At 51.4% G+C, this 20113-nt stretch overlaps 1 protein-coding gene across 11 annotated transcripts in view; it reads right to left on the bottom strand.

The window, feature by feature from the left end:
- Nucleotides 1-15233: 15233 nt before the first annotated feature.
- The window catches only part of IQSEC1 (IQ motif and Sec7 domain ArfGEF 1), a 197209-nt gene continuing 192329 nt past the window's right edge, over nucleotides 15234-20113 (bottom strand). For 10 of the 11 annotated variants that reach the window (XM_037523813.2, XM_054700601.1, XM_054700682.1 and 7 more), the window contains one exon: nucleotides 18655-19606. In XM_037523813.2, coding sequence (XP_037379710.1) covers nucleotides 19049-19606 — 558 coding nt within the window. In that variant the 3' untranslated portion in view covers nucleotides 18655-19048. Of the gene's footprint in view, nucleotides 17498-18654; nucleotides 19607-20113 lie in introns of those variants that run through there. The other variant, XM_037523803.2, reaches the window with a different exon arrangement.

Here is a 20113-nt window from a genome sequence, read left to right as displayed (position 1 = left end):
CCTATGCAGGTGTTTCTTTTCACCAACTCTCTGTCCCTCTGCAGGGCCGCAGCCATCCTGCGGGTCCGTGCCCTGTACCATGTCAGGGCTTCTCTTCACTGACCTCCCTCAGTGGAGGCCGCTCTCCTCAAGGCTGCCCTCCCGTGACCATGCAGGCCTCTCTCAGCAAACTTGTTCCCTCTCCCTAATAAACCTGCTCTTTAAATATAACTAAGGCCTCTGTCTTGTGGAGAAACTCACCTGGGAAACTCGCTGCATGCCACCGAAACGGGAGCTTTGGTGACACCTTTCCCAGAGTGAACCCAAGGACCCTGCACTCCAAACCCACTGACTCCAAAAACCACATCAATATTATAAAGCTGAAACATGGATATACATCAACTTTCATCTTATACTGGGGTGTTAGGCTCTGAGAAACAGGACGCCATTTTCCAGCAGTTTACTTTGGACACAGAATTTCCCATATTCACTGTGGGAAGCACTCTGGAGTCCTGACTGTCCTTCCCCTGTGAACGCATCACTACAACTGATTCTCATACATAACTTAGCAGCTAATAACCTGACAATTACTTGGCTGTAACAGCACATCAGGATGCTTGGGTGTCGGGCACATTCAGCAGGAAACTACTTCTAGATCCCTCGCGTTAAAGCTACAAAGTCAGAAGCTAATGGAGAAATTTACCTACACAGAATCAGAAGAAACGGGTGGGTTGTGTCCTATCCCAAAGCTACAAGATCAATAATCAGTTGTGTGAAATGTGAGGTGGCCTCGTCAAGGTTCCTTAGTCAAAGCAGTCTGTCCTACTGAAGGTTCATGGAGTTTGGCCACCTCTTAGCTCCAGTTTATTTCCTGCTGAGAAGTTGGCCGACACTGTCGCAGCAGTGAGCCTGAGATCAAAACGTCTGTGCAGAGAGGTATCCCTCAGAATACTCGTGTCTCATTAAATTATACTGTCCACTATGACTTATTTTGATGCATATTTGTTTGTACTTGGGGTACACTATTATGGAATTCACTGGCTTATTGAAAGCCACGAAGGTAGTGGAGTGTTAAGGATTGAACTGTGCCCCCAGATTCACTTGTTGCTGTCCTAATCCTCTGTCGGAGTGTGACCTTATTTGGAGCAGGTTGTCCTATTACACTAAATACAGATGGAATTAGCTAAGTTAGGGTGTGGTCACAGTGGGACAGGGTGGACCCCTAATCTGGTATGACTGGTGGCCTTAGAAGAAGGGGAAATTTGTACATAGATCTGCACACAGGGATGAACGCAGAGATTGAGATCACTCTATAAGCCAAGGAGTCCCACAGATAGCCAGCAAACTACAAGAAGCTAGAGGTGAGGCCTGGAACAGATTTTCTCAGCCCTGAGGCAGCCAAGCTGCCAACACTTCAATCTTGGATTTTTCTGGCTTCTTGAACTAAGTAAGTGTTTAAGCCGCCCCATCTGTGACACTGTTAGAGGCACCCTGGCCAGCTGATATGCAAGGTTGTGATTTGGGGCATACAGTGATAAATAGGGCTGTGATAAATAGGGTCCAGTGATAAATAGGGCTGAACAGTGTCCCTAGGATGGGGCTGAGTTTTAGAACCCTCCACCCAGCGCTCCTGCTATGGTTGGGAATCAGTGAACTTCTAAATGCCAGGAGCCCGGCACACTTAAGCCTTGGGAAGCCCCTTAGACTTGACCACACAGCCTGTAGCACCAACAGGAGAGAGAGCAAGATGCAGGACGGAGAGGGTGTGGGAGAGTCTGGGAGCTGTGAGAAAGAGCTAAAGTCCAGTTCTCCGCGGGTCAGTGTGTGATTCTGGGCAAGTGCGCTCAGCTGGAGCCTCTGCCGCGGCGTCTGCTGTGGCAGAACTAGTAACCATTCTGCCCCACTTCATGGTGAGCAGTTGTCAGCACGGGGCAGACGCTAGATGCGGACTCCAGACGACATTCTCACCCACACAACTTGAGTGCAGGTAAACTTGACCTCTCCCTGAGGAAATGAGTGGCCAAGGACAGAGCATTCTCTCTGCTTCCTCTCCCACCAGCTGGAAGCCAGGGCTCTGGCCCTTGGAGACAGTGGGACAAGAAGGAGCGAGCCTTGGTCTTTGAATTGGCCACAGAGAGGAAAGCCAGCTGTAGCAGCAGGACCCCCACACTGAACCCTTAACACAGCAAGAAGTAGGTGTTGTATAAAGTCACTGACATTTGGGGGGGTTCATTTTTTTACAGCAGTCAATGTTAACTGATAAAAATTCCCTCCAAACTTCAAAGAAAGCACTGTAAGCTACAACATAAACACAGTTCCCCTTTCGAGGGTCCAGTCACACTCATCACCAAGTTAATGGAGCCCTCTCTCGTTATGGAGACCAAGACCTCCAGGAGCCACTGCAGCAGATAATCAGCACAAGTGCTTTCTGTGCCAGCTGCTGCCTCACGTCCCTTAGAGGTAGGACTATCATTTAATCCTCCAACAGGCCTGTGAATTCGGTATTGCTACTTTATGCCCATTTTTAAATGTGAAACGACATAGAAAGTTTACATGGCCCTAAATGAGGTTCTGGGCCCGGCCAGCCAGCCCCTGGCCTGTGTTCCTCTCCCCCCCCCACACTGCACAGCCTCCCCAGAGGTAGAAGGCAAGATTAGGAGAACGAAGACTTGGAAATCGGCCCTGTTTCTCCATCCTCGCTCTTCACCCTCATTGGCAGACCCAATCAAAGTGCTCTAATGAGAGGCAGAAGCCACACCAGGTCTTGCTCTCGCTGCCCACCCCTTCTGCTCACTGCACTGCGGGGTTCCACCTCCAGGTACAGGGTGCAGGCAGGGCTGGTCCCCAGTGTGTTCTGTACTTTCTTAGTGACCTAACAAGTCTTTCTAGATCTTAGGAAAATTAAAATCACAACAACAAAACAAAATGTCTTTGCTTTTCCCATAGGTTTGCTAAGCCAACTCTTTTGGGCTTGCCTAACAAGCCTTCCTGCCTAGCAACATATTTTTCAGGTAAAACACATTCAACCTATTCTCGCCACTGCTTGCCTCCATGCCTTGGGGAACCATGCCCCACACCTCAGTTTGCTTCCTCCTCTACAGAATGATGAAATCAATTCAAAACACGGGGTTTTATGAAGATTAAGTAGACTGCTACTGAATTCTCCCACCCCACCCACCTAGATTTCAGTCTAGCAATCCGCCTGTGTGGGGAAAAGTTTTATTTTTATTTATTTTTTTTTTTAAAGAAACCTTCACCAAAGTAGATTTTTTTTTTTTAATAGAGGCATGTTTTTATTTATTTATTTATTTGTTTGTTCGTTTGTTTTTGTTTATACATGCACTGGGTACAGTCAGAAGCGTGGGAGGGTGAGAGAATTCACCAGGGCCAGAGCGGGGAGCAGAGCAGGCAGAAGGACCGAAGTACACTGCTGAGGGGAGCAGCGGGCGGCAGGAGAGGTCTGCGCGCCATGTGGGACCCTCCTCCGGTGGCCGGGGAGCAGCCGGGAATCGAACCAGCGCCACAGAGGCTGCGGGCAGCTTCGCAACCCAGCGCTCAACCGCTGCGCCACCGGGGAGGCCCAGGGAAAAGTTTTAAAGTAGAGACTTTTAAGCTTTGTCCTGGTACTAATGACAAGTCTTTCAAATCTTAGGAAAAATTACAATAGCAAGAAGTCTCTGATTTTCCCTTCTGTTCCCAAGGCCAAAATGGTCAAAGGTCCAAGTTGGAGGACATGCAGCCCCGCTAACACCACAGGAAAATCATGTACAGTAACATAAGTGGTGTGTGGAAACTGCCAGAATCCCAAAGCAATTGGTGAATGGTAAGAGCTGGGTAATCTCATCAAGACATGGGGGCCTTCTGGGCCTCCCCGGTGGCGCAGCGGTTGAGCGCTGGGTTGCGAAGCTGCCCGCAGCCTCTGCAGCGCTGGTTCGATCCCCGGCTGCTCCCCGGCCACCGGAGGAGGGTCCCACATGGCGCGCAGACCTCTCCTGCCGCCCGCTGCGCCCCTCGGCAGTGTACTTCGGTCCTTCTGCCTGCTCTGCTCCCCGCTCTGGTGAATTCTCTCGCCCTCCCGTGCTTCTGACTGTACCCAGTGCTTGTATAAATAAATAAATAAATCTTAAAAAAAAAAAAGACATGGGGGCCTTCTTTCTCTGCACAAATGCCAGTGGGGCCTGAAATCTTATTTCAAGATACCCAGGGGGCAGAGCCAGCATGGGAAAAACTTCCCCCATGGGAAAATGCACATAAAGAAGAGGCCAGTCCTTGCTAGGGGGATTTGCTGTGGAATATTCCTCTTCAACACCAACAAATAACTAGAAGAACCTATCTGGAGAGCACAATGCATCACCCTGATGCACAACGAGATTCGCCTGGGTCATTGTCATGCTCGGTTGTCCACCTCCAGTCCAGAGCCCCAGGGTGGTAGCCAGGGCATTTGGCACTCAGCACGACGTTTCTTTGAAACTAATAACAATATTTTTTTGTAATCCTCCAAGCCAGTGACTGGGAAGCTGCAAAGCAGATAATGAAGTGCGAAGCGGGGGAATTCATTTTAATGGTTCGCCCACTAAGCATAGAAGGCAGAAGACAGCTCAGGCTCCCCATACGGTGCCTGCATTTCAAAAAGTTTTCAATGCTCACTCAGCATGAGTTGATAGAGAATCAAGTCTGCTCAATATTAAAGCGCCACAGAAACATCCAGCTGACAACCATGCGATGTCCTATGCAAAGACTGATAATTGGTTCTATTCATTCATTTATCTCTTCTACTCTGCCTGCCTCCAAGAAGGGCCTGGAGTGTACAGCCACACTCGGTCAAAGCAGAGAAGTGCACAAAACAGTCCTCTCAATTCTTCCTGTTGTAATGCCGGCTACAGCACTGTGGAGATTCGGCATTAAGTTAAAATTTGTTGATAATCGCTGTGTCTGTTCCCTTTTAAAGAAAATTACTCTTAAGCACTTAATTGAACTTGGCATTTACTTGAATTTGTTTTTTACAGCTATGTTTGTAGGAGAGAGAACTAAGTGAAATGCATCTGAGTAACTATCTTTGTATTTTTCCCTGCACTACACTGTAATTAATAGGTTTTTTCTTTTTGCCCGAAGATCCAATATTCTCTTGCGGGCCAGACCACAGTACACCAAGTGAAAGTGTCCAGCTCTGCGCCCATCTCAGCTGCTGCCTGCGAGGCCAATGACAAAGGGCTTTTAGGATGTCCAGCCAGAGGGGTCAGACATACCGGGATTTGGAGACCAGGTCCCAGTGAAAGAGTCATTTGGGGTGCCATTAACTAGGATATATTTCCTAGAATGAAGGCTGGTTTTGTTATGGGACGCCCTGGACCTAGACCCTGCAGGACTAACCTTCCTATTATTAAGCCCTAATGAGAACTCAGGCAATCACCAGTAAGAAGCAGACCCTCCACCCTGCAGGGGCTTCCTGCTTTCCAGCCATGGTTTCAGAACCGGCTGAACCCTGTGTGATGGCTACACAGGCACAGCTGGCAGAAAACTGACCCAGAAGCCTCTTGGGTCGCATCAGGCTGCAGAAACTCACACCCCCTGCTGGAGACAAGATACTAATGAGAAAGGGCAGATAGCAAGCGACATGGAATGTCTGTACAAGCCCCAGCGTAACTCAGCCTAACACGTGGTGATGGTGCTCCCCCACACCCTGCCCTGCTAATCAAGCCCATCAAACCAGGGCCCAGCAGCACTCATGTGAGAGTGTGGGTCAGGACAGTTGCTACCCTTCTCCTATTGTGTGATCCACAGTAAAGGCTCTGCCTCCACTTGAAACCTCTGAGGTATACTGGCTTTTCCAAGATTTGTGGGGGGTTGATGGTAAAAACCACACAAAGACCCTTCAGAACTAGTAACAGCTTCTTAGTGCCTGGCAAATGTGAATGATGAAGTACTTCCCTGACTTGAACACAAAGTCCAGGGAATCCAGCTGGAGAGAGAAAGCAGTCTGTCACCCACACTCACAGCCTCTGTGGATACCAGAATGGTTTTCAAGGGAATAAAAATGAGCTATAAACATACATTATAAGTCCATCTCACGGCACCCTAGAAGTTGCAGTCAGGTATCAGGGGTGCTGAGAGGGGTGGAGTCCTGGGCACCGGACTGCAGGGCCCACCTGCCAGTCCAGACCCCAGCACCCCTGCCTGCCTGGCCCAGTGAAGTCTCAAAGGCTCAGGAACTGGAACCCTAGCACCTCTTGAAATGGGGGCATAAGTATGGCTAAATGAGGAGGATTGGACAAAAAGTGTTAGAGAAGCAGTTCAACAGATATTCTCCCCAAGTCTATGCCCCTCCCCCTGACGTATCTCCTGCGATAAGGCAGGAGGATCTTTCTGTGGGGAATTGGACCTGCCCCAGAGATACTGTTATTGGGGATCCTCCAACAAACAGTCTAACCAGATGACCACACCACGAACTTCATAACTGACAGCCCCTCCCAACAATTTTTGAGCTCCCAACCAGCCCTGGAGTCCCTGAGCCTTAATCAGAAAATTAGCCAGAGGTGAAAAGACCCCAGGGCAACCTCCAGTGTACGGCCTTGCATGAGTGACAGGCTGTCTGCCAGCTTGCTCCCCTGGGCTAAGGGTGACGAGAGAATGAGCTAACACGGATGAAAGCCAGCACACGGTGCCTTTTCAAGTGGCAGCAGGTGGGCAGCACGGCCAGCCTTTCCTTCAGCTTGGAAAGTGGGCAAATGGGCCCCTGCTTCGTGGCTGATGAATTTCCCTAAAGGCCTCCAAGCTTTCCTGCTAAAAGGAAAACAACTTCACCCAGTTCAAAGTTGTTTTTGTCCCCCCTCCCCGTTTTATTTGCATTTATTTTATGCTAAATTTGCTCTGACCATAAGCTTTGGTTTTCCAGGATCCCTCATTCTGGAGGCAGCCAGCTGCCATGCTGGGAACAGCGTTATAGAGATTGAAAAGCAGCTGAATTGCACTGGCCAACAGCCATGTAAGTGAACCTGGAAGCCCCAGTCAAGCCCGGAGGTAACTGCAGACCCAGCTGGGCTGACACTTAGCAAACTTCTGAGGACCCTGGGCTGGAATCACCAGCCTCTCCCTCCTTTCTCCCTCCTTTTCTTCCCTTCTGCCCTTCCTAAGCTTAAATTCCGGTTCCTACCTGCGAAACCCTAGGTCCTCACTCTCGATCCCAATAAAAACTGAAACCCAGGGCCTCCCTGGTGGCGGAGGGGTTGAAGTCTCAGTGCTCGCGGGCTACTGCCAGCCACTACAGCAAACTGGGCTCCCCGGCCAGGGAGGTGACCCACATGGCGCAGCAGACCTCTCCTGACTCACCCACTGCTCCCCTCTGCAGTGTGTTTCAGTGGGTCCTCCTGTTCTTCTCCCCACTCTGTCTCTGGTGGATCCTCTCACCCCTGGCACCTCTGGCCTACACCCCAGTTCTTGTATGCATAAATAAATAAATCTTAAAAAAAACAAAACTGAAGCCCAGCCCTGCTTGCACACGCTTGTACACTTGTGCTAGAACCATCTCTTGCTCCCCTCATGAACCCCAGGTGTACTGTGTAATTTCCAGGTGCTATGAGTAATCACCCTATACTTTTTCAACAAGCTTCTGGTTAAGAGTACCTTGTAATCATAATAAGAACCACGTGGGAACCTCCGACACAGCATCGGTTATTGATGGGTAGAAACCAGCACAGAACAACCGGCTCAGCCAGCCGGATGGCAGGAGTGCCCTTCCCTGCAGCTTGCTGACTGAGCACCTCACTTGGGTAGATAACACCATCCGGGGAAGGCTCACCCCTTGCCCGGGCTGTGGGTGTCCATGTGCATGCTCATATCACCCTTGTTGGGTGCTGCCTACAGCAACTGCCCCCAACATGTCACAGCTGCTATCACCATCTGAAGATCCTCAGAGATGTGCTCACGGTCACATGGTTAAACAAGACCATTAGACCACTAATTATAAAGGCCTGACTGGACTCTTTCTTTGGCTTTTTTTTTTAAGATTTATTTATTTATACAAGAACTAGGGTAGAGGCCAGAGGCGCGGGAGGGTGAGAGGATTCACCAGAGACAGAGCGGGGTGTAGAACAGGCAGACAGACCGAAAACACTTCTGAGGGGAACAGGGGGCGAAACAGGAGAGGTCTGCCACACCATGTGGGAATCTCCCTGGCCGGCCGGGAATTGAACCCACGCTGCAGAGGCTTCAGACAGCTTCACAGCGCTGGACTCAACCCGCTGCGCCACTGGGGAGGCCCATGACTTGACTCTTAATGGAAGTGCCCTCCATGCCTCAAGACCAGGAAGGGCCGAGGGTGGACTGGATGGCAAGGTCACTGTCCCAGTCAAGAAGATGCTCTGGGCCTTCCCGTAGGGGAGGATGGGAGGCCTTTTCAGACTACTGCACCATTGGGTCCTGCTGGCAGTCACCAGCTCCTTAGCGTTTTGTGGTGTGTCAATGCCACGCACCAACACACCAGGACCCTGTTGCCTTGCCCCAGGAGCCCCAGACCCTGTGCATGGCATGCCAGTGGAGCAAACTGTGGACCCCAGGGAGAAGGCAGGCACCTACAAAGTGGGCTCACAGTGACATCATCCAAAATTTTCTGATGAGAGTAAGGCGACAGTGCACACACACAGGCCAGTTATCTAAACTAACCAGGATGACCTGAGAAGCAAAGGAGCTCTAGGGGAGCAGCCTGGCGGTGTTGGAAGCTGCTCACTGGAGCCAGCCCTCTCTGAACAGGCACTTGGGCAGCCAAGCCTCTGTCAGGTACTTGCACTCCAAAGAGAAATGCCACCGTTTCATGGGGTATACACAGTGAGTGGTCCCGGAGTTTAGATTCTTCCCCTTCATGCACACACTGAACTCTGCCATCCTCTGGAGTCACTATATTGGAAGTTAGGTGTAAAGGTTTGATAAGATTCAAGTTGAACTGTTCGGTAAATAGGCGTTTAACTACCAAGTTGTCCCCTGTGATTCCCCATTAACATGGGGATCCTGGACTTTGCCACTGCAAAAGCCTGGTGAATAACAGGGAGGGGATCTTTGTGCTGCTATTTTAGTGCCACACACCCTGCTCCTGGCCACCTGTCAGCTCAAGGGCATAGCATCATTTCTGATGGTGCTCTTCACTTGAATCAAGCATTTCATGTACATTTATTAGCTGAGATTCTCATAAAACAACCCCCCCCCCAAATCCAGCCTTTCTTCATTAACTGGGAATGAATTAAAATTCCTCCAAATGAGACCAGGTAAGTCATTCTTTCCTCTTAATTGTCAATTTTCAGAATAAAAATTGATGTAATAAAAATTGATGTAGTCATTATATTTCCTGGGCAAAGTGAGAGTATCTTTGGAGTACTCTTATGGACTCATGGATTTTGATTCATCTCATGAGTTACATTCAGTTACAGTCATTATTATTTTATGCTCAAATTGCCCCACTTGGAACTCCTTCAAGCTGATTCCTGTGTTCAACCGATACGCCCTATTGGGCTTTAGAGTGTTATCTTGGGCCTCCCCGGTGGCGCAGCGGTTGAGCGCTGGGTTGCGAAGCTGCCCGCAGCCTCTGCCGCGCCGGTTCAATCCCCGGCCACCGGGCAAAGGTCCCACATGGCGCGCAGACCTCCCCTGCCGCCCGCTGCTCCCCTCAGCAGTGTATTTCGTCAGTCTGCCTGTTCTGTTCCCCGCTCTGTCTCTGGTGAATTCTCTCACCCTCCCGCGCTTCTGACTGTACCCAGTGCTTGTGTAAATAAATAAATCTTAAAAAAAAAAAATTATAGAGTGTTATCTTGTTGATTTTGGCAAAACAAGATGTCTCAGATCTAGAACTAGCCATTTATCCAAGGAGCCTTTACTCTTTAGAGTAAAGAATAGTACAACCAGAGTCTGGATGCTAAGCATGTTCGTTGCTTCTGTGGGAGGGAGGAAGGTAATTCTTATTTCTAGGTTCCAATAATGGAAACATCTAGAAATACCTTTTTTTTAAAATTATGAGTTAATGATTGATACTGCCAAATCAAATAATTAATGCTGGAATTTTCAGTTCTTTCATGTATTTGTACTGTCTAGATACACTAAAATATCAGGTCTTTGAAGAGAAACATTGTAGGGTAAGCAAAAAAGATCAGGCTTTTCTGCCCTCCCGCCATTAGGATTGATGATGGATCCTTGTGGTCCTGAATGCATGCCTGATGGCGGCACCTGGAGTAGGGTGTGGGCACAGGTAGATGGGATTCACCTGGGCTAAGACTGGGCTTTTAAGGGCAGCATCATGGGGACGCCAGAAGAACCATGAGAGCAGCAGAGAAGCGGAAAACCATGAGAGGAGCAGAGAACAAGGTCACAAGAGAACTCCAGAGAGCCCAGAGTGAAGACTTGCTGGGGGCTGGGAGGCCTGCCAGCCTCCCGGCCCCCCGGGTACCTCTGCCTGCCATGTACCTGGTAAATCCCAATAAAAGCCTAAAGAAGCCACCAAGGGCTCCAGGACTCTCCTTTACCCCGTCTGCTTGGGTCATAGAAAACCTGCCCTGTGTCATCCTGCCCCTTACAAACATATTTACTTGATTTATCCAACAATATAGTTTCAACTGACAGTAACAATATGACTATAGAATCATGGAGTATACACAGCCCAAGGCTTGGGAGGCACTGGGAATTACGATGACTCAGCAATTTTTCCCTTAGGTGAAAAAGAAAGCAGGGGGGTGTTGCCCAAATGTTCATAGCTATCAACAGCCCACCGAGGCAAACAACCCAAATGTTCACCCACAGGTAAATGGATGAACGAACTGCGTCTTGTTCGCCCCTTGAGGGCAAGCTCCCAGGAGCCTGCTGGGTGCTGATCTGGTTATGGGTCTTCTGACAGGTGGGGGCTGTTCGGGTCACCAGGAAAACAGCCCACCTTTCCTCTGCACTGGGTGAGGTTCTGGAGGGTTCTCAAGCTAAGGGCAGGTGGGGGTGGGCCATCTGCCAGGGAGCTCAGAGTGACCTGGGAATTCAAGAGTCTCATCCAGATCCAGCCGGCACCCACCGTTTTAGGTTTCAGGCCCCACCGTGATGGAGAGCGCCTCCACTTGCAGGAGAACCCCGCGAGGCTGCCAGCTCAGCCTTGGCAGCAACCGCACAATCACCCCCGCCTGTTTTTCTGGGATTCCTGCCCATGACTGCAAGAGATGAGGCTGTATTTCAGGGCTGTCATAAAAGCCACCAAGTCTTCAGACCCGGAGCTGAGCTTAGGGACCCCAGCTTGCCATTTTTTCTGTAAACGTCAACACTGTGCTTGGGGGAGCTACCCCACGCCCAGCCCCTGCCCCTCAGGCCGCATCTCCCCAGGCCCAGAGGCCTTTGCTTCAGCTGCCAAGGCGGAGCTTCAGCAACAGTGACCACAAGGCCCCCAGCGCCCCATTTTCCAGGAGCAAGGAGCTCAGCAGGGCTGTCGTGGGGCCACACGGCCAGTCCCCTCTCCTGCCGCAGGGTCCATCTGCGGGCGCCCCTGCCGGCCCCGGTTCCGAGTCAGAGTTCAGGGGACAGAAACCAGAGTTATTTCATCTGAAGATTTCACACAAATATTTCTCAAGATTTCGAGGGTATTCAATACTAAGAAAAGTGCTTTTGAAAAATACCTTAGTGCGCCAGTGACATCCGAGGAGGCAAACGACGCAGGTGGGGCGGCCCTCCCAGGCTGGGGGCGCCTGGTGCCCGCTGGGCACCCGCTGGGCGCCCGCGCGCTGGCCGTGGGCAGGAGGCCCCCGTGGCGAGGCTGGCGGGCATCTTGGCAGGCCTGGCAAGCAGGAAACTCCCCACCAGGGAGCAACCGCGCCAACATGCCCGCGCAGGGGGCTGCTGGCTGGGCCTGCTGGCGGGAGGCCTGGTGCGGCGCGTGGGCTGCAGCTCCCGCGCCCGAGACAGACCCACCTGACCCTGGAAGAAGAGCCCCTGCCGGGGCGGCCTCCCTCCAGCGCCCCCTGTCGACAGGGTGGACATCACGCCAGGTGCAAACGCTGCAGACTCCAACTCACAGGGCCGGGCCAGGGGGATGGATTTGGGGGTGAGCCAATACATTGATAATAATGGACTGATTGGAAAGACAGTTTGGCAAGATATAAAGCCCATGACGCATACCTTTTTCTCGAATTGCTTTAAAATGTTGCTCTTCGGTCATGTGGATTTGCAGCTATTTTGAGGGATCTGATGCCAATGATTTTTTTTTTTTTTTTTTTTTGGTATGTGATCTGATTTTATGGCCTAGATTCTGAGCTTCTGAATTTATGACTTGTGGGGTCCTTTCATATGTTATTGCTTTTTTATTTATTTATTTATTTTTTTTTTAATAGAGGCATGCTTTATTTATTTGTTTGCTGGTTTGTTTGTTTGTTTTGTTTATACAAGCGCTGGGTACAGTCAGAAGCGCGGGAGGGTGAGAGAATTCACCAGAGCCAGAGCGGGGAGCAGAGCAGGCAGAAGGACCAAGGTACACTGCTGAGGGGAGCAGCGGGCGGCAGGAGAGGTCTGCGCGCCATGTGGGACCCTCCTCCGGTGGCCGGGGAGCAGCCGGGGATCGAACCGGCGCCGCAGAGGCCGCGGGCAGCTTTGCAACCCAGCGCTCAACCGCTGCGCCACTGGGGAGGCCCTCATATGTTATTGCTTAATTATAGCAATGATGGGAGTGTTGTGTTATAATTTCCCCATACTTTTGGCTGTTTATCCTGTTTGTACATATTTTTATATGCTCACAGTCATTTTTCTACTGAAAGTACTTTCATATGAATGCTTTCCATGTTTACTTGCATTGGATTTTCTGGGGTCAACGACAGTAGTGATGCTATAGGGAAAGGCCAGGGGCTTGGGTGGTTTACTTGATTTTCCAGTTCAATCATGCCCTATTTTGCTCCTTCAGTGAATTTAATACAATACACTTTTTAAAGTTATCATTATTAAAGGAGGTTTAGGTATCTTCATTATTTTTAGGTATCTTTAGTAAAGACAATTCCTTTAATAAAATATACTTTCTTGGGGTAGAGGAAGTCTGCCTTCTGATTGTGTTAGAATAGGATTCCCTGCCCTCCCCATATCTTATGAATCTATTTTTTTCCAAAGGCTGATGGATAAAACATATTTGATGAAAGTTAAATCAGAAAAGCTCAATCACTGTCCCAGTTATTCCTTGAATCAATGGGGGTGGCCAGGGGGACCCCACCTCTCCCAGCACACCAGCCCGCCCCATTTTCCTAGGGGTCAGCTGTCAGTGTGAATAGCCAGCAGACATCATGCATGTCACACTTGGTGGCTTTTGGCCCCATGGTAGTCATCTATTAAAGCCACACACGTATGCACGTTCTGCTCGAACCTCCACCCTGACCTTGTGACATTCACTGTAACAAAACGATCACATCACTGAACACCTAAGTTCAGGTCACACATTTCCGAGGGGGTAATGGCCGTGCTAAAATTTGATGGATGGAATAAACAGGAGGTAACGCGTTGGTGTTAGGGAGAACACCTCATAGACTTGGTAGCAGAAGGAAGCAGTTTGGCTGGAGTAAAAGGAGAAAGTGAAGGGGCAGGCAGGAGCCAGGCCACAAAGGTCAGAAGGATTACTTGTTTCTGTTGTTAATCACAAGGGCGATAAGAAGCCACTGATGTGCTTTTAAATATTTAGCACCTTAAAAAGCTTTGATGCCACAGAAAACTGAATTTAAGGGAGCCACTATGGAGCCCTGTTAGGAAGCCGTAGGCCGGGTGCCAGATGGGTATTGGCCTGAAGGAGGGTGAGAGATGTGAAAAGGATTGGAGACAAACGGATTCGGAGTGGAGGAAAAGAGTTGTCACGAACAATTCCCAGGTTCTAGTTTATACAACTCAACCAACAGTGATACCATTTGCCAAAGAAGGGAACAATGTGGGGAGGCCGGTCTGTGTCTGGGTGTGAATTTGGTCACAGAGCTGGGGTATGAGATGCTCGGAGCAGAGGTCTGGGTGGAGTTGAATGTGAAGCTGTGGGTAGACAGCAGGAGACTGAGGCCGTGGGCGGGCATGAGATTGCCAGGGAGAGCAGAAAGCAGAGGGCTTGGACTTGACCCTGAAGCCAACACCAACAGGCGCTGTGGAGGAGCACTCGCCTGCAAAGGAGATGGGGAGGATGTCCCCAGAGAGGACAAAGGGAGTGTGGGATCAAAGAGGTCAAGGATGCGGTGTTCCAAGGAGTAGGGTATGAGCAGGACTGGATGCTGCTGAGAAGTCAAGTAAAACAAGGGTTAAAAACCTGCCTAGTGGGGAAGGAAACCAGTGAGCAAGAGCCGTTCCTGACTGTGTTATGTATGTCCCCAGCTGGACTTCTTAAGGTCAAGGGTAGCAGAGGCCTGAGCAAACACATTTCCATCAATGTTCGATGAGGCTCGCACATTATGATCAGCCAGCGTTTCTGCTGTTGTCCCTCTCCCTCCTTCCAACCACCCATTTATCTTCAGATGCATTTGGAACTGGCCACTGACCACAGAGAAGTGGGTGGGAGGCACCCCTTGTCCCTGAGGGGCTCACAGTCTGTCAGGGAGACAAACACAAAGCCCAGTGTGACAGCTCACCTGCAGCGGGGTCAGGGGATGCAGCCTGTGCGTCTTGGGCATGGCCGTCTGGAAGTGAAGTGGAGCCCCAGGCTTCAGGGGATGAGCATCTGGCTTCATCTATTGCGGAGGCCAGGAGAGGCCTGGAAAGGGAGGGCCACCCTGCTGCAGGAGCCTCGGGTCACCTTCACAGCAGAATTCCTTTCTCTGTGCAGGCAGGACGAAGCTCATTTTGGTCACTAACATTAACTTTCTGTTCTCCATGAATGTGATCACACGTCTACTGAAACTTTCTGATGGTGTTCTCTGGAACTGGATGTGGTTCTGGCAAAGGAGAATGGCTCAAGTCCATCACGTTCTCAGAAAGCTCTGCCTCCAGGGTGGGAAAATGGGCAGCTCTGACCTCATAAAATAACTTCTCTTCAAGCATTTGGAGACTCGCCATTGGGGTTCTCTGCCACCCCCACCACCTGCCCCCCGCCCCAGAGTCGTTCCCAGTCTACCACTACACTCCACAAGACCAGTCTCCTCTAACTTGATGGAAATATTAAAATATGTTGCAAGCTGCTAGAAATTACAAATGCCCTGAAGTCTGCTGTTGTCTGCCTGGTGACATGTGCCTTTCTGCGGAGCCTGATACCAGCATCCTCGCATTAGAGTCCAGGGCCCACCGGAAAACCCGTGGCCGCAGGACCCATGCTCAGGAGCCGGCGGGCTTGCAGCTGGAGGTCTCTGCCTCTGGCCGACAAGGAACCATCTGGACTTTCCAGAAAAAGTAAGAGTCCAAGAGTTTTAAAGGATTTATTTGATTTCTCCACATGATCACAGCTATGGTTTTACATCAAGAGTCTGTTACTACTCACAAACAGAATGCATATTCAAACAAAAGCACTCCTATCCTCCCCAAAGTTACACAGTGGGTGCCCGGCTTCTTGGGAGTGAGGTGTCCCTTGAAGTCTTTGAACAGTCTGCGTTCACGACCTGATGCTAATCATTTGATAAAACAACTTGGAGGTGAAGGACAGCTCCTGAGAGGAGAGGGGACTGCATGTGACCTTGGCACAACCGCAGACAGGACAGTGGCCCTACTGCGCACTCGAGGCGCGGTGACTCAGCCCCTCCTGCTTGTCCCTCCCTGCCACCCCCACGCCACGCCGATTCACTTTGCAACCTGTTTCCTGATGCTTGTGGTTGTTGTTTAAAATACTAAAAATTACTGGTTTCTCAGGCAGGGAGGTGATGATATTTTACAACGAAAACTGGAAGATGCATGCTTGCGTGTGGAGATACAGCTTCATATGGAACGCTGAGTCAACACTTAAGGTCATTGTTTAAATATCTGCTGTCTTTTCAGCTCGTTTGAAAGGGAGAACAAGCGGCTTCTGCTGCATGCAGTGCGTGATGCGAGAACCACTCTCCACTGGAGACATTTTTAAGCAAGATGTGCACATCATACTGGGATGAACTTTATTTTTACATTGTTGTACAATTCATTCGTAAACTTAAAAAAAAATACAAATACATGTTTTTTCCTTGTTGTCCCAGAAAAGATTCTGTGATGCCATCAGCTGCCTTCTCTAAGGGTCTCCTGCTCCTGTCAGAAACTGCTGTGTAATTGGAGTAATTTGTGCGACTTGAGAGTGTCCCAAGTGTGTCCTGACAACAGCAAGGGTGACACAGGCGTCTGGGGATGCTCAGCCTCCTGCTCCCACCCCAGGGGTGTGGAGGCCGGGTCCCCGGCTGTGAGGCAGGTTGGGAGCGACAGAAACACTGGTCCCTGAAAGCAGTGCGGGGGACACGGATTAAAGGAAGCCTTTGCTTCCCAGACAAGAGTTGGGCAATGTGACTCCGATCGCCTCGCTCAATGTGCTTTTGGAAACACTTCCTGTGACAGGTTTGTGTAGGCACAGCGCGATGGGACCCCTGACCTGCATCCTGTGCGCTGCACGAAGTGGGAGACTCGGGAGGGACTGAATTTGTTCGAGAAGCCGGCTCTCACTAGGTCCAGACCTGTGCACCCTGAGAGCGGCAGGACACACCGTGACAGTTCTGGACGTGAGTTCTAGACGGGCTGTGGGGGACAGCCACGGAGAAGGAGGCCCCTCCCCCGGCGAGTGTCTTTTTCCTTCTCTTTGTTTTTTTTTTTCACAGGGAGGTCCCCTGGAGAGGGCCGTCTTGTACGAGAGAGCCTGTATCTTTTCTGGAACAACCTAGAGTTTACAGTTAGACCCTACCATTGGTACAGAGGCTGAAGAAAAGCCGACATATTTAATATGTTATCACTTTACTTCAACTATTTGTCAACAGTAACACTGATATATTTTGCGAATATACAACACAGAGTGTGGCCTCACACGTCTGACGCCGGGTGACATGCAACTCGACTCTTCCTGGTCACAACAACATCCTTTAAACTCAAGACAGAGAATGCCTGACTCCGAAGGGAAACCCGGGGGGTCTCGACGTCCATGGCCCTGGGGAGCCTCCTGCCAGCCCAGCCGGGCCAAACCTCCACGCCCGCGCTTTTTCTTCCTCTTCCCGAGCAGAGCCCGAGGGAGGAGGGCACCGCTGGGCAGAGGGAGGCGGGCGGGCGCCAGTCACGCGTGCTTTGAAAGGCTAAACCCTAGATCGCTGGACTTGCCCTCTGTGGAGATTAACAAAGTGCTCAGTTTGCAGATTTGCTGGTATGGTGACCTCAATGACAAGACATGGGGGCGGTGGGGAGGGGAAACGGGTGACGCGGCCGGCCCGCCAGGGTGGGCTCCCCTCTGTCCTCCTGCCGTCCGGCCCGCTCGCCACGCTGTCCGCAGAGCGCGCCCCCAGGCCCGCAGTCCTGCGCTAGCTTCGCCCTTTCTGAAAGGGCCCTCGGCCTGGGCAGGTGCCAGGGGGCAGTCCTCGGGTCCCACGGCTTAGGAGCAGAGCACTGGCGGCTGCAGTGGCTCGAAAGGCTGAAACTACAAAGCAGGGCCCGTGGGTGACTCGGGCGCAGACCCCCACGCGTGCGGCGCCTGGCCCCGGGGGAGCGGAGGGTGTCACCACAACACGGAAGCGACAAGAGCACAGCTGAGTCATGTGATGCCCTGGCAGCTAACCGGACCATGAGAAGGCAGCGGGGGCGTCGCTGGAGAGGGCCGGCACTCGCACCGGGCCGGGGGCCGCGGGATGACACGGGTTGTGCTAGCACATGGCTACATGGAATCACGATGATCACAGCTACCACTCAGAAAACAAAAACGGGAAACACACACACCGCCTGGGCTTCTAAACGCTAGACTCAACCTTGGGGGACGAGTGGGCCCCGCAGGAAGACCACTCGGGGATCCTGCCTGCTGAGGCTGGAGACTGGATGAGGACATTATGGTGCAGGGAGACGAGGATGAGAGCTGGTCGCTGTCATGTTGGAGATGGATACCTCTGCGTGTCGGGGCCCTCGTGGAGGGCTCGGGATGAGTGTGCATTAAATCAGATGCATAAAAAAGAAATATGATCATGGAGATTCACAGTTATCGCAGCCATTAAAGTGTCTAAGAATCTGTGTAACCAGTGCTCCAAGACGACCAGTTCTCCACTGGCGTCCCGAGTTGCTACTGTAGAGTTAACTGCATTGTATCTATATGCTTACCTGAAATAAGAGAGCAGTTATAATACTGATTACTTAGGATAGTATTCTGTTAATAAAATAAGGATCTATACAAAGCAATATTGGACTTTTAAACAGATGCTATGTTACTTGGCACAGTAGTAATGCTTTAGCGTAAAGACTTCAGCCAGTCCTAGACTCTTCTCTTCTTTTTATGAAAATATGAAAGTATCTGAACATGTTCCTAGCATTTAAGTTTTTGGTCTATTCTCTCACACATTCATCTAAGGTACTGTCTTCCTAGCAGGTAAGTGGAGCTCCTTGTAATGCCTATATTGCTAGTTCTGTGGGCAGAAACGTTTCCCTTTCACACACAAATACTACCTATACAGTATATATATATATTTATATATTTATATATTTATATTATATAAAGTTTACTTACGTATTTTCATCAACCATAATCAGGTCTACTAATTTTTTGCCCATTGTCAATAAAAGAGCAATAATGCAGCAAGTTTTGGGTTTTGTTTTGTTTTGTCTCTGGTGTTGTGTGTCTCGCTTCTTCTTTTCCTAGGCTGGGTTTTCATATGCGTGTACAGTCAGGGAGCGGAGAGCTGAGGGCTGCGTGGGGCGGGGGCAGGTCAACATCTACGCGGCCGGTGGCACCGTGTCAAGGCTGGTGGTGGCCGAGGCCCACCCCTCGGGTGGGGAGGATGAGCCCAGGGCGCCAACACTAACTTAAATTGGGAGCCTTGTTCCCTGTATCGTGGGCCCGGGGGGGCCAGGGGGCTCCATCCAGGCCTTGGGAAGCAGAGGGGAGCGATAGAAACAGGTGCCCTGGGTCTGGTCTGAGGCTGGCGGCCCCGCCGGCCTCTGTGTGTGCGGTCGTTTCCGAGGAACCTGGGACCCCTGCCCAGGCTGTCTACACAATTGTGCTGATGCCACTAGGTTTGGCCTTGCTGCTGGTGGGGGGCGGCGGGGCGGGGGGCTGCCCGTGGTGGTGCGCTGCGTGGCCCAGGTGGCCAGAGTGGCCGACGTGGGCCGAGGGCAGCGGCGCGTGGCTGTGGGCGTGGGCCCCGTAGGGAGGGTGCCCCCCGTGGGGGCCATGGTGGTACTGGTGTGCGTGCTGGATGTGCTGGGGCGGGTGGTAGTGGTGGTGGTGGTGGTATGGGGGTGGGTTCTGCTGCAGGTGGCAGTACTGGGTGTGGTGCCCATGCATCTGGGCCGGCGACGGGCCCTCTGTGGGCCCCTGGTGGTGGCCGGCGGAGGCATGCTGCGGGTGGGGCAGGCCCGGCGGGTGGGGGGGCGGCTGCGGAGGGGCTGAGGGCGGGTGGGCCTGGGGAGGGGGCTTCCCTCTCTTACTCCCAAATAAGGAGCCCAGGAGGGAGGATGAGTTAGGCATAGTCTGGTGTGGGCGAGATGGACACTCTCGTGTTGATGTAGCTCTCCGGCGCATGTGAGGACTGCTAATGATGGACCCCTAAAAAGGAAATTCATAGAAATCAAAATTAAAAGACCTTAAAGCACTTACGCCAGAATGATTAAAAAAAAAATGTAAAAAGTTCACCCAACTGACTGCTAAGCCTTAGATCAACTCGCTGGTAGCAGAGGACGGGGCAGGTGAGGCTGACTCAGGCCCCACCCCTCAGCATGCTAAGTGGCAGGGCAGCTGGGGCCGAGGGGTGACAGGTGGGGAGGGGAGCCCTTCTCTGGCTCTGCAGCACCTCTTGCTCCTGAGCTCTCCTGACTCACACCTTGTGCAGCAGCTGCCCAAGCTTTTGGACCAGAGCTTGTTTGGGGGTGTCTGTGAGCGGCATGTGCTGAATGGCATGGGGCGGGCTGGTGTGCATCGAAAGGAGCCCCGCTGCTGCTGAGACTGCACCCTAATCTCTCCTCAGTGGGTCCGAGAGCATTGCTCGGCCTGTGTGGGTCCCAGGGCTGCTGGGCAGGTGGTGAGAGGGTCAGACGGGGCCCAGGAGCCTTGTCC

The sequence above is a fragment of the Talpa occidentalis genome, unplaced genomic scaffold (genome assembly GCF_014898055.3).
Source record: "Talpa occidentalis isolate TD23 unplaced genomic scaffold, MPIMG_talOcc4v2.1 talOcc4.10, whole genome shotgun sequence".
Taxonomy (NCBI): Eukaryota; Metazoa; Chordata; class Mammalia; order Eulipotyphla; family Talpidae; genus Talpa; species Talpa occidentalis.
This window is presented reverse-complemented; position numbering and strand designations above follow the sequence as displayed.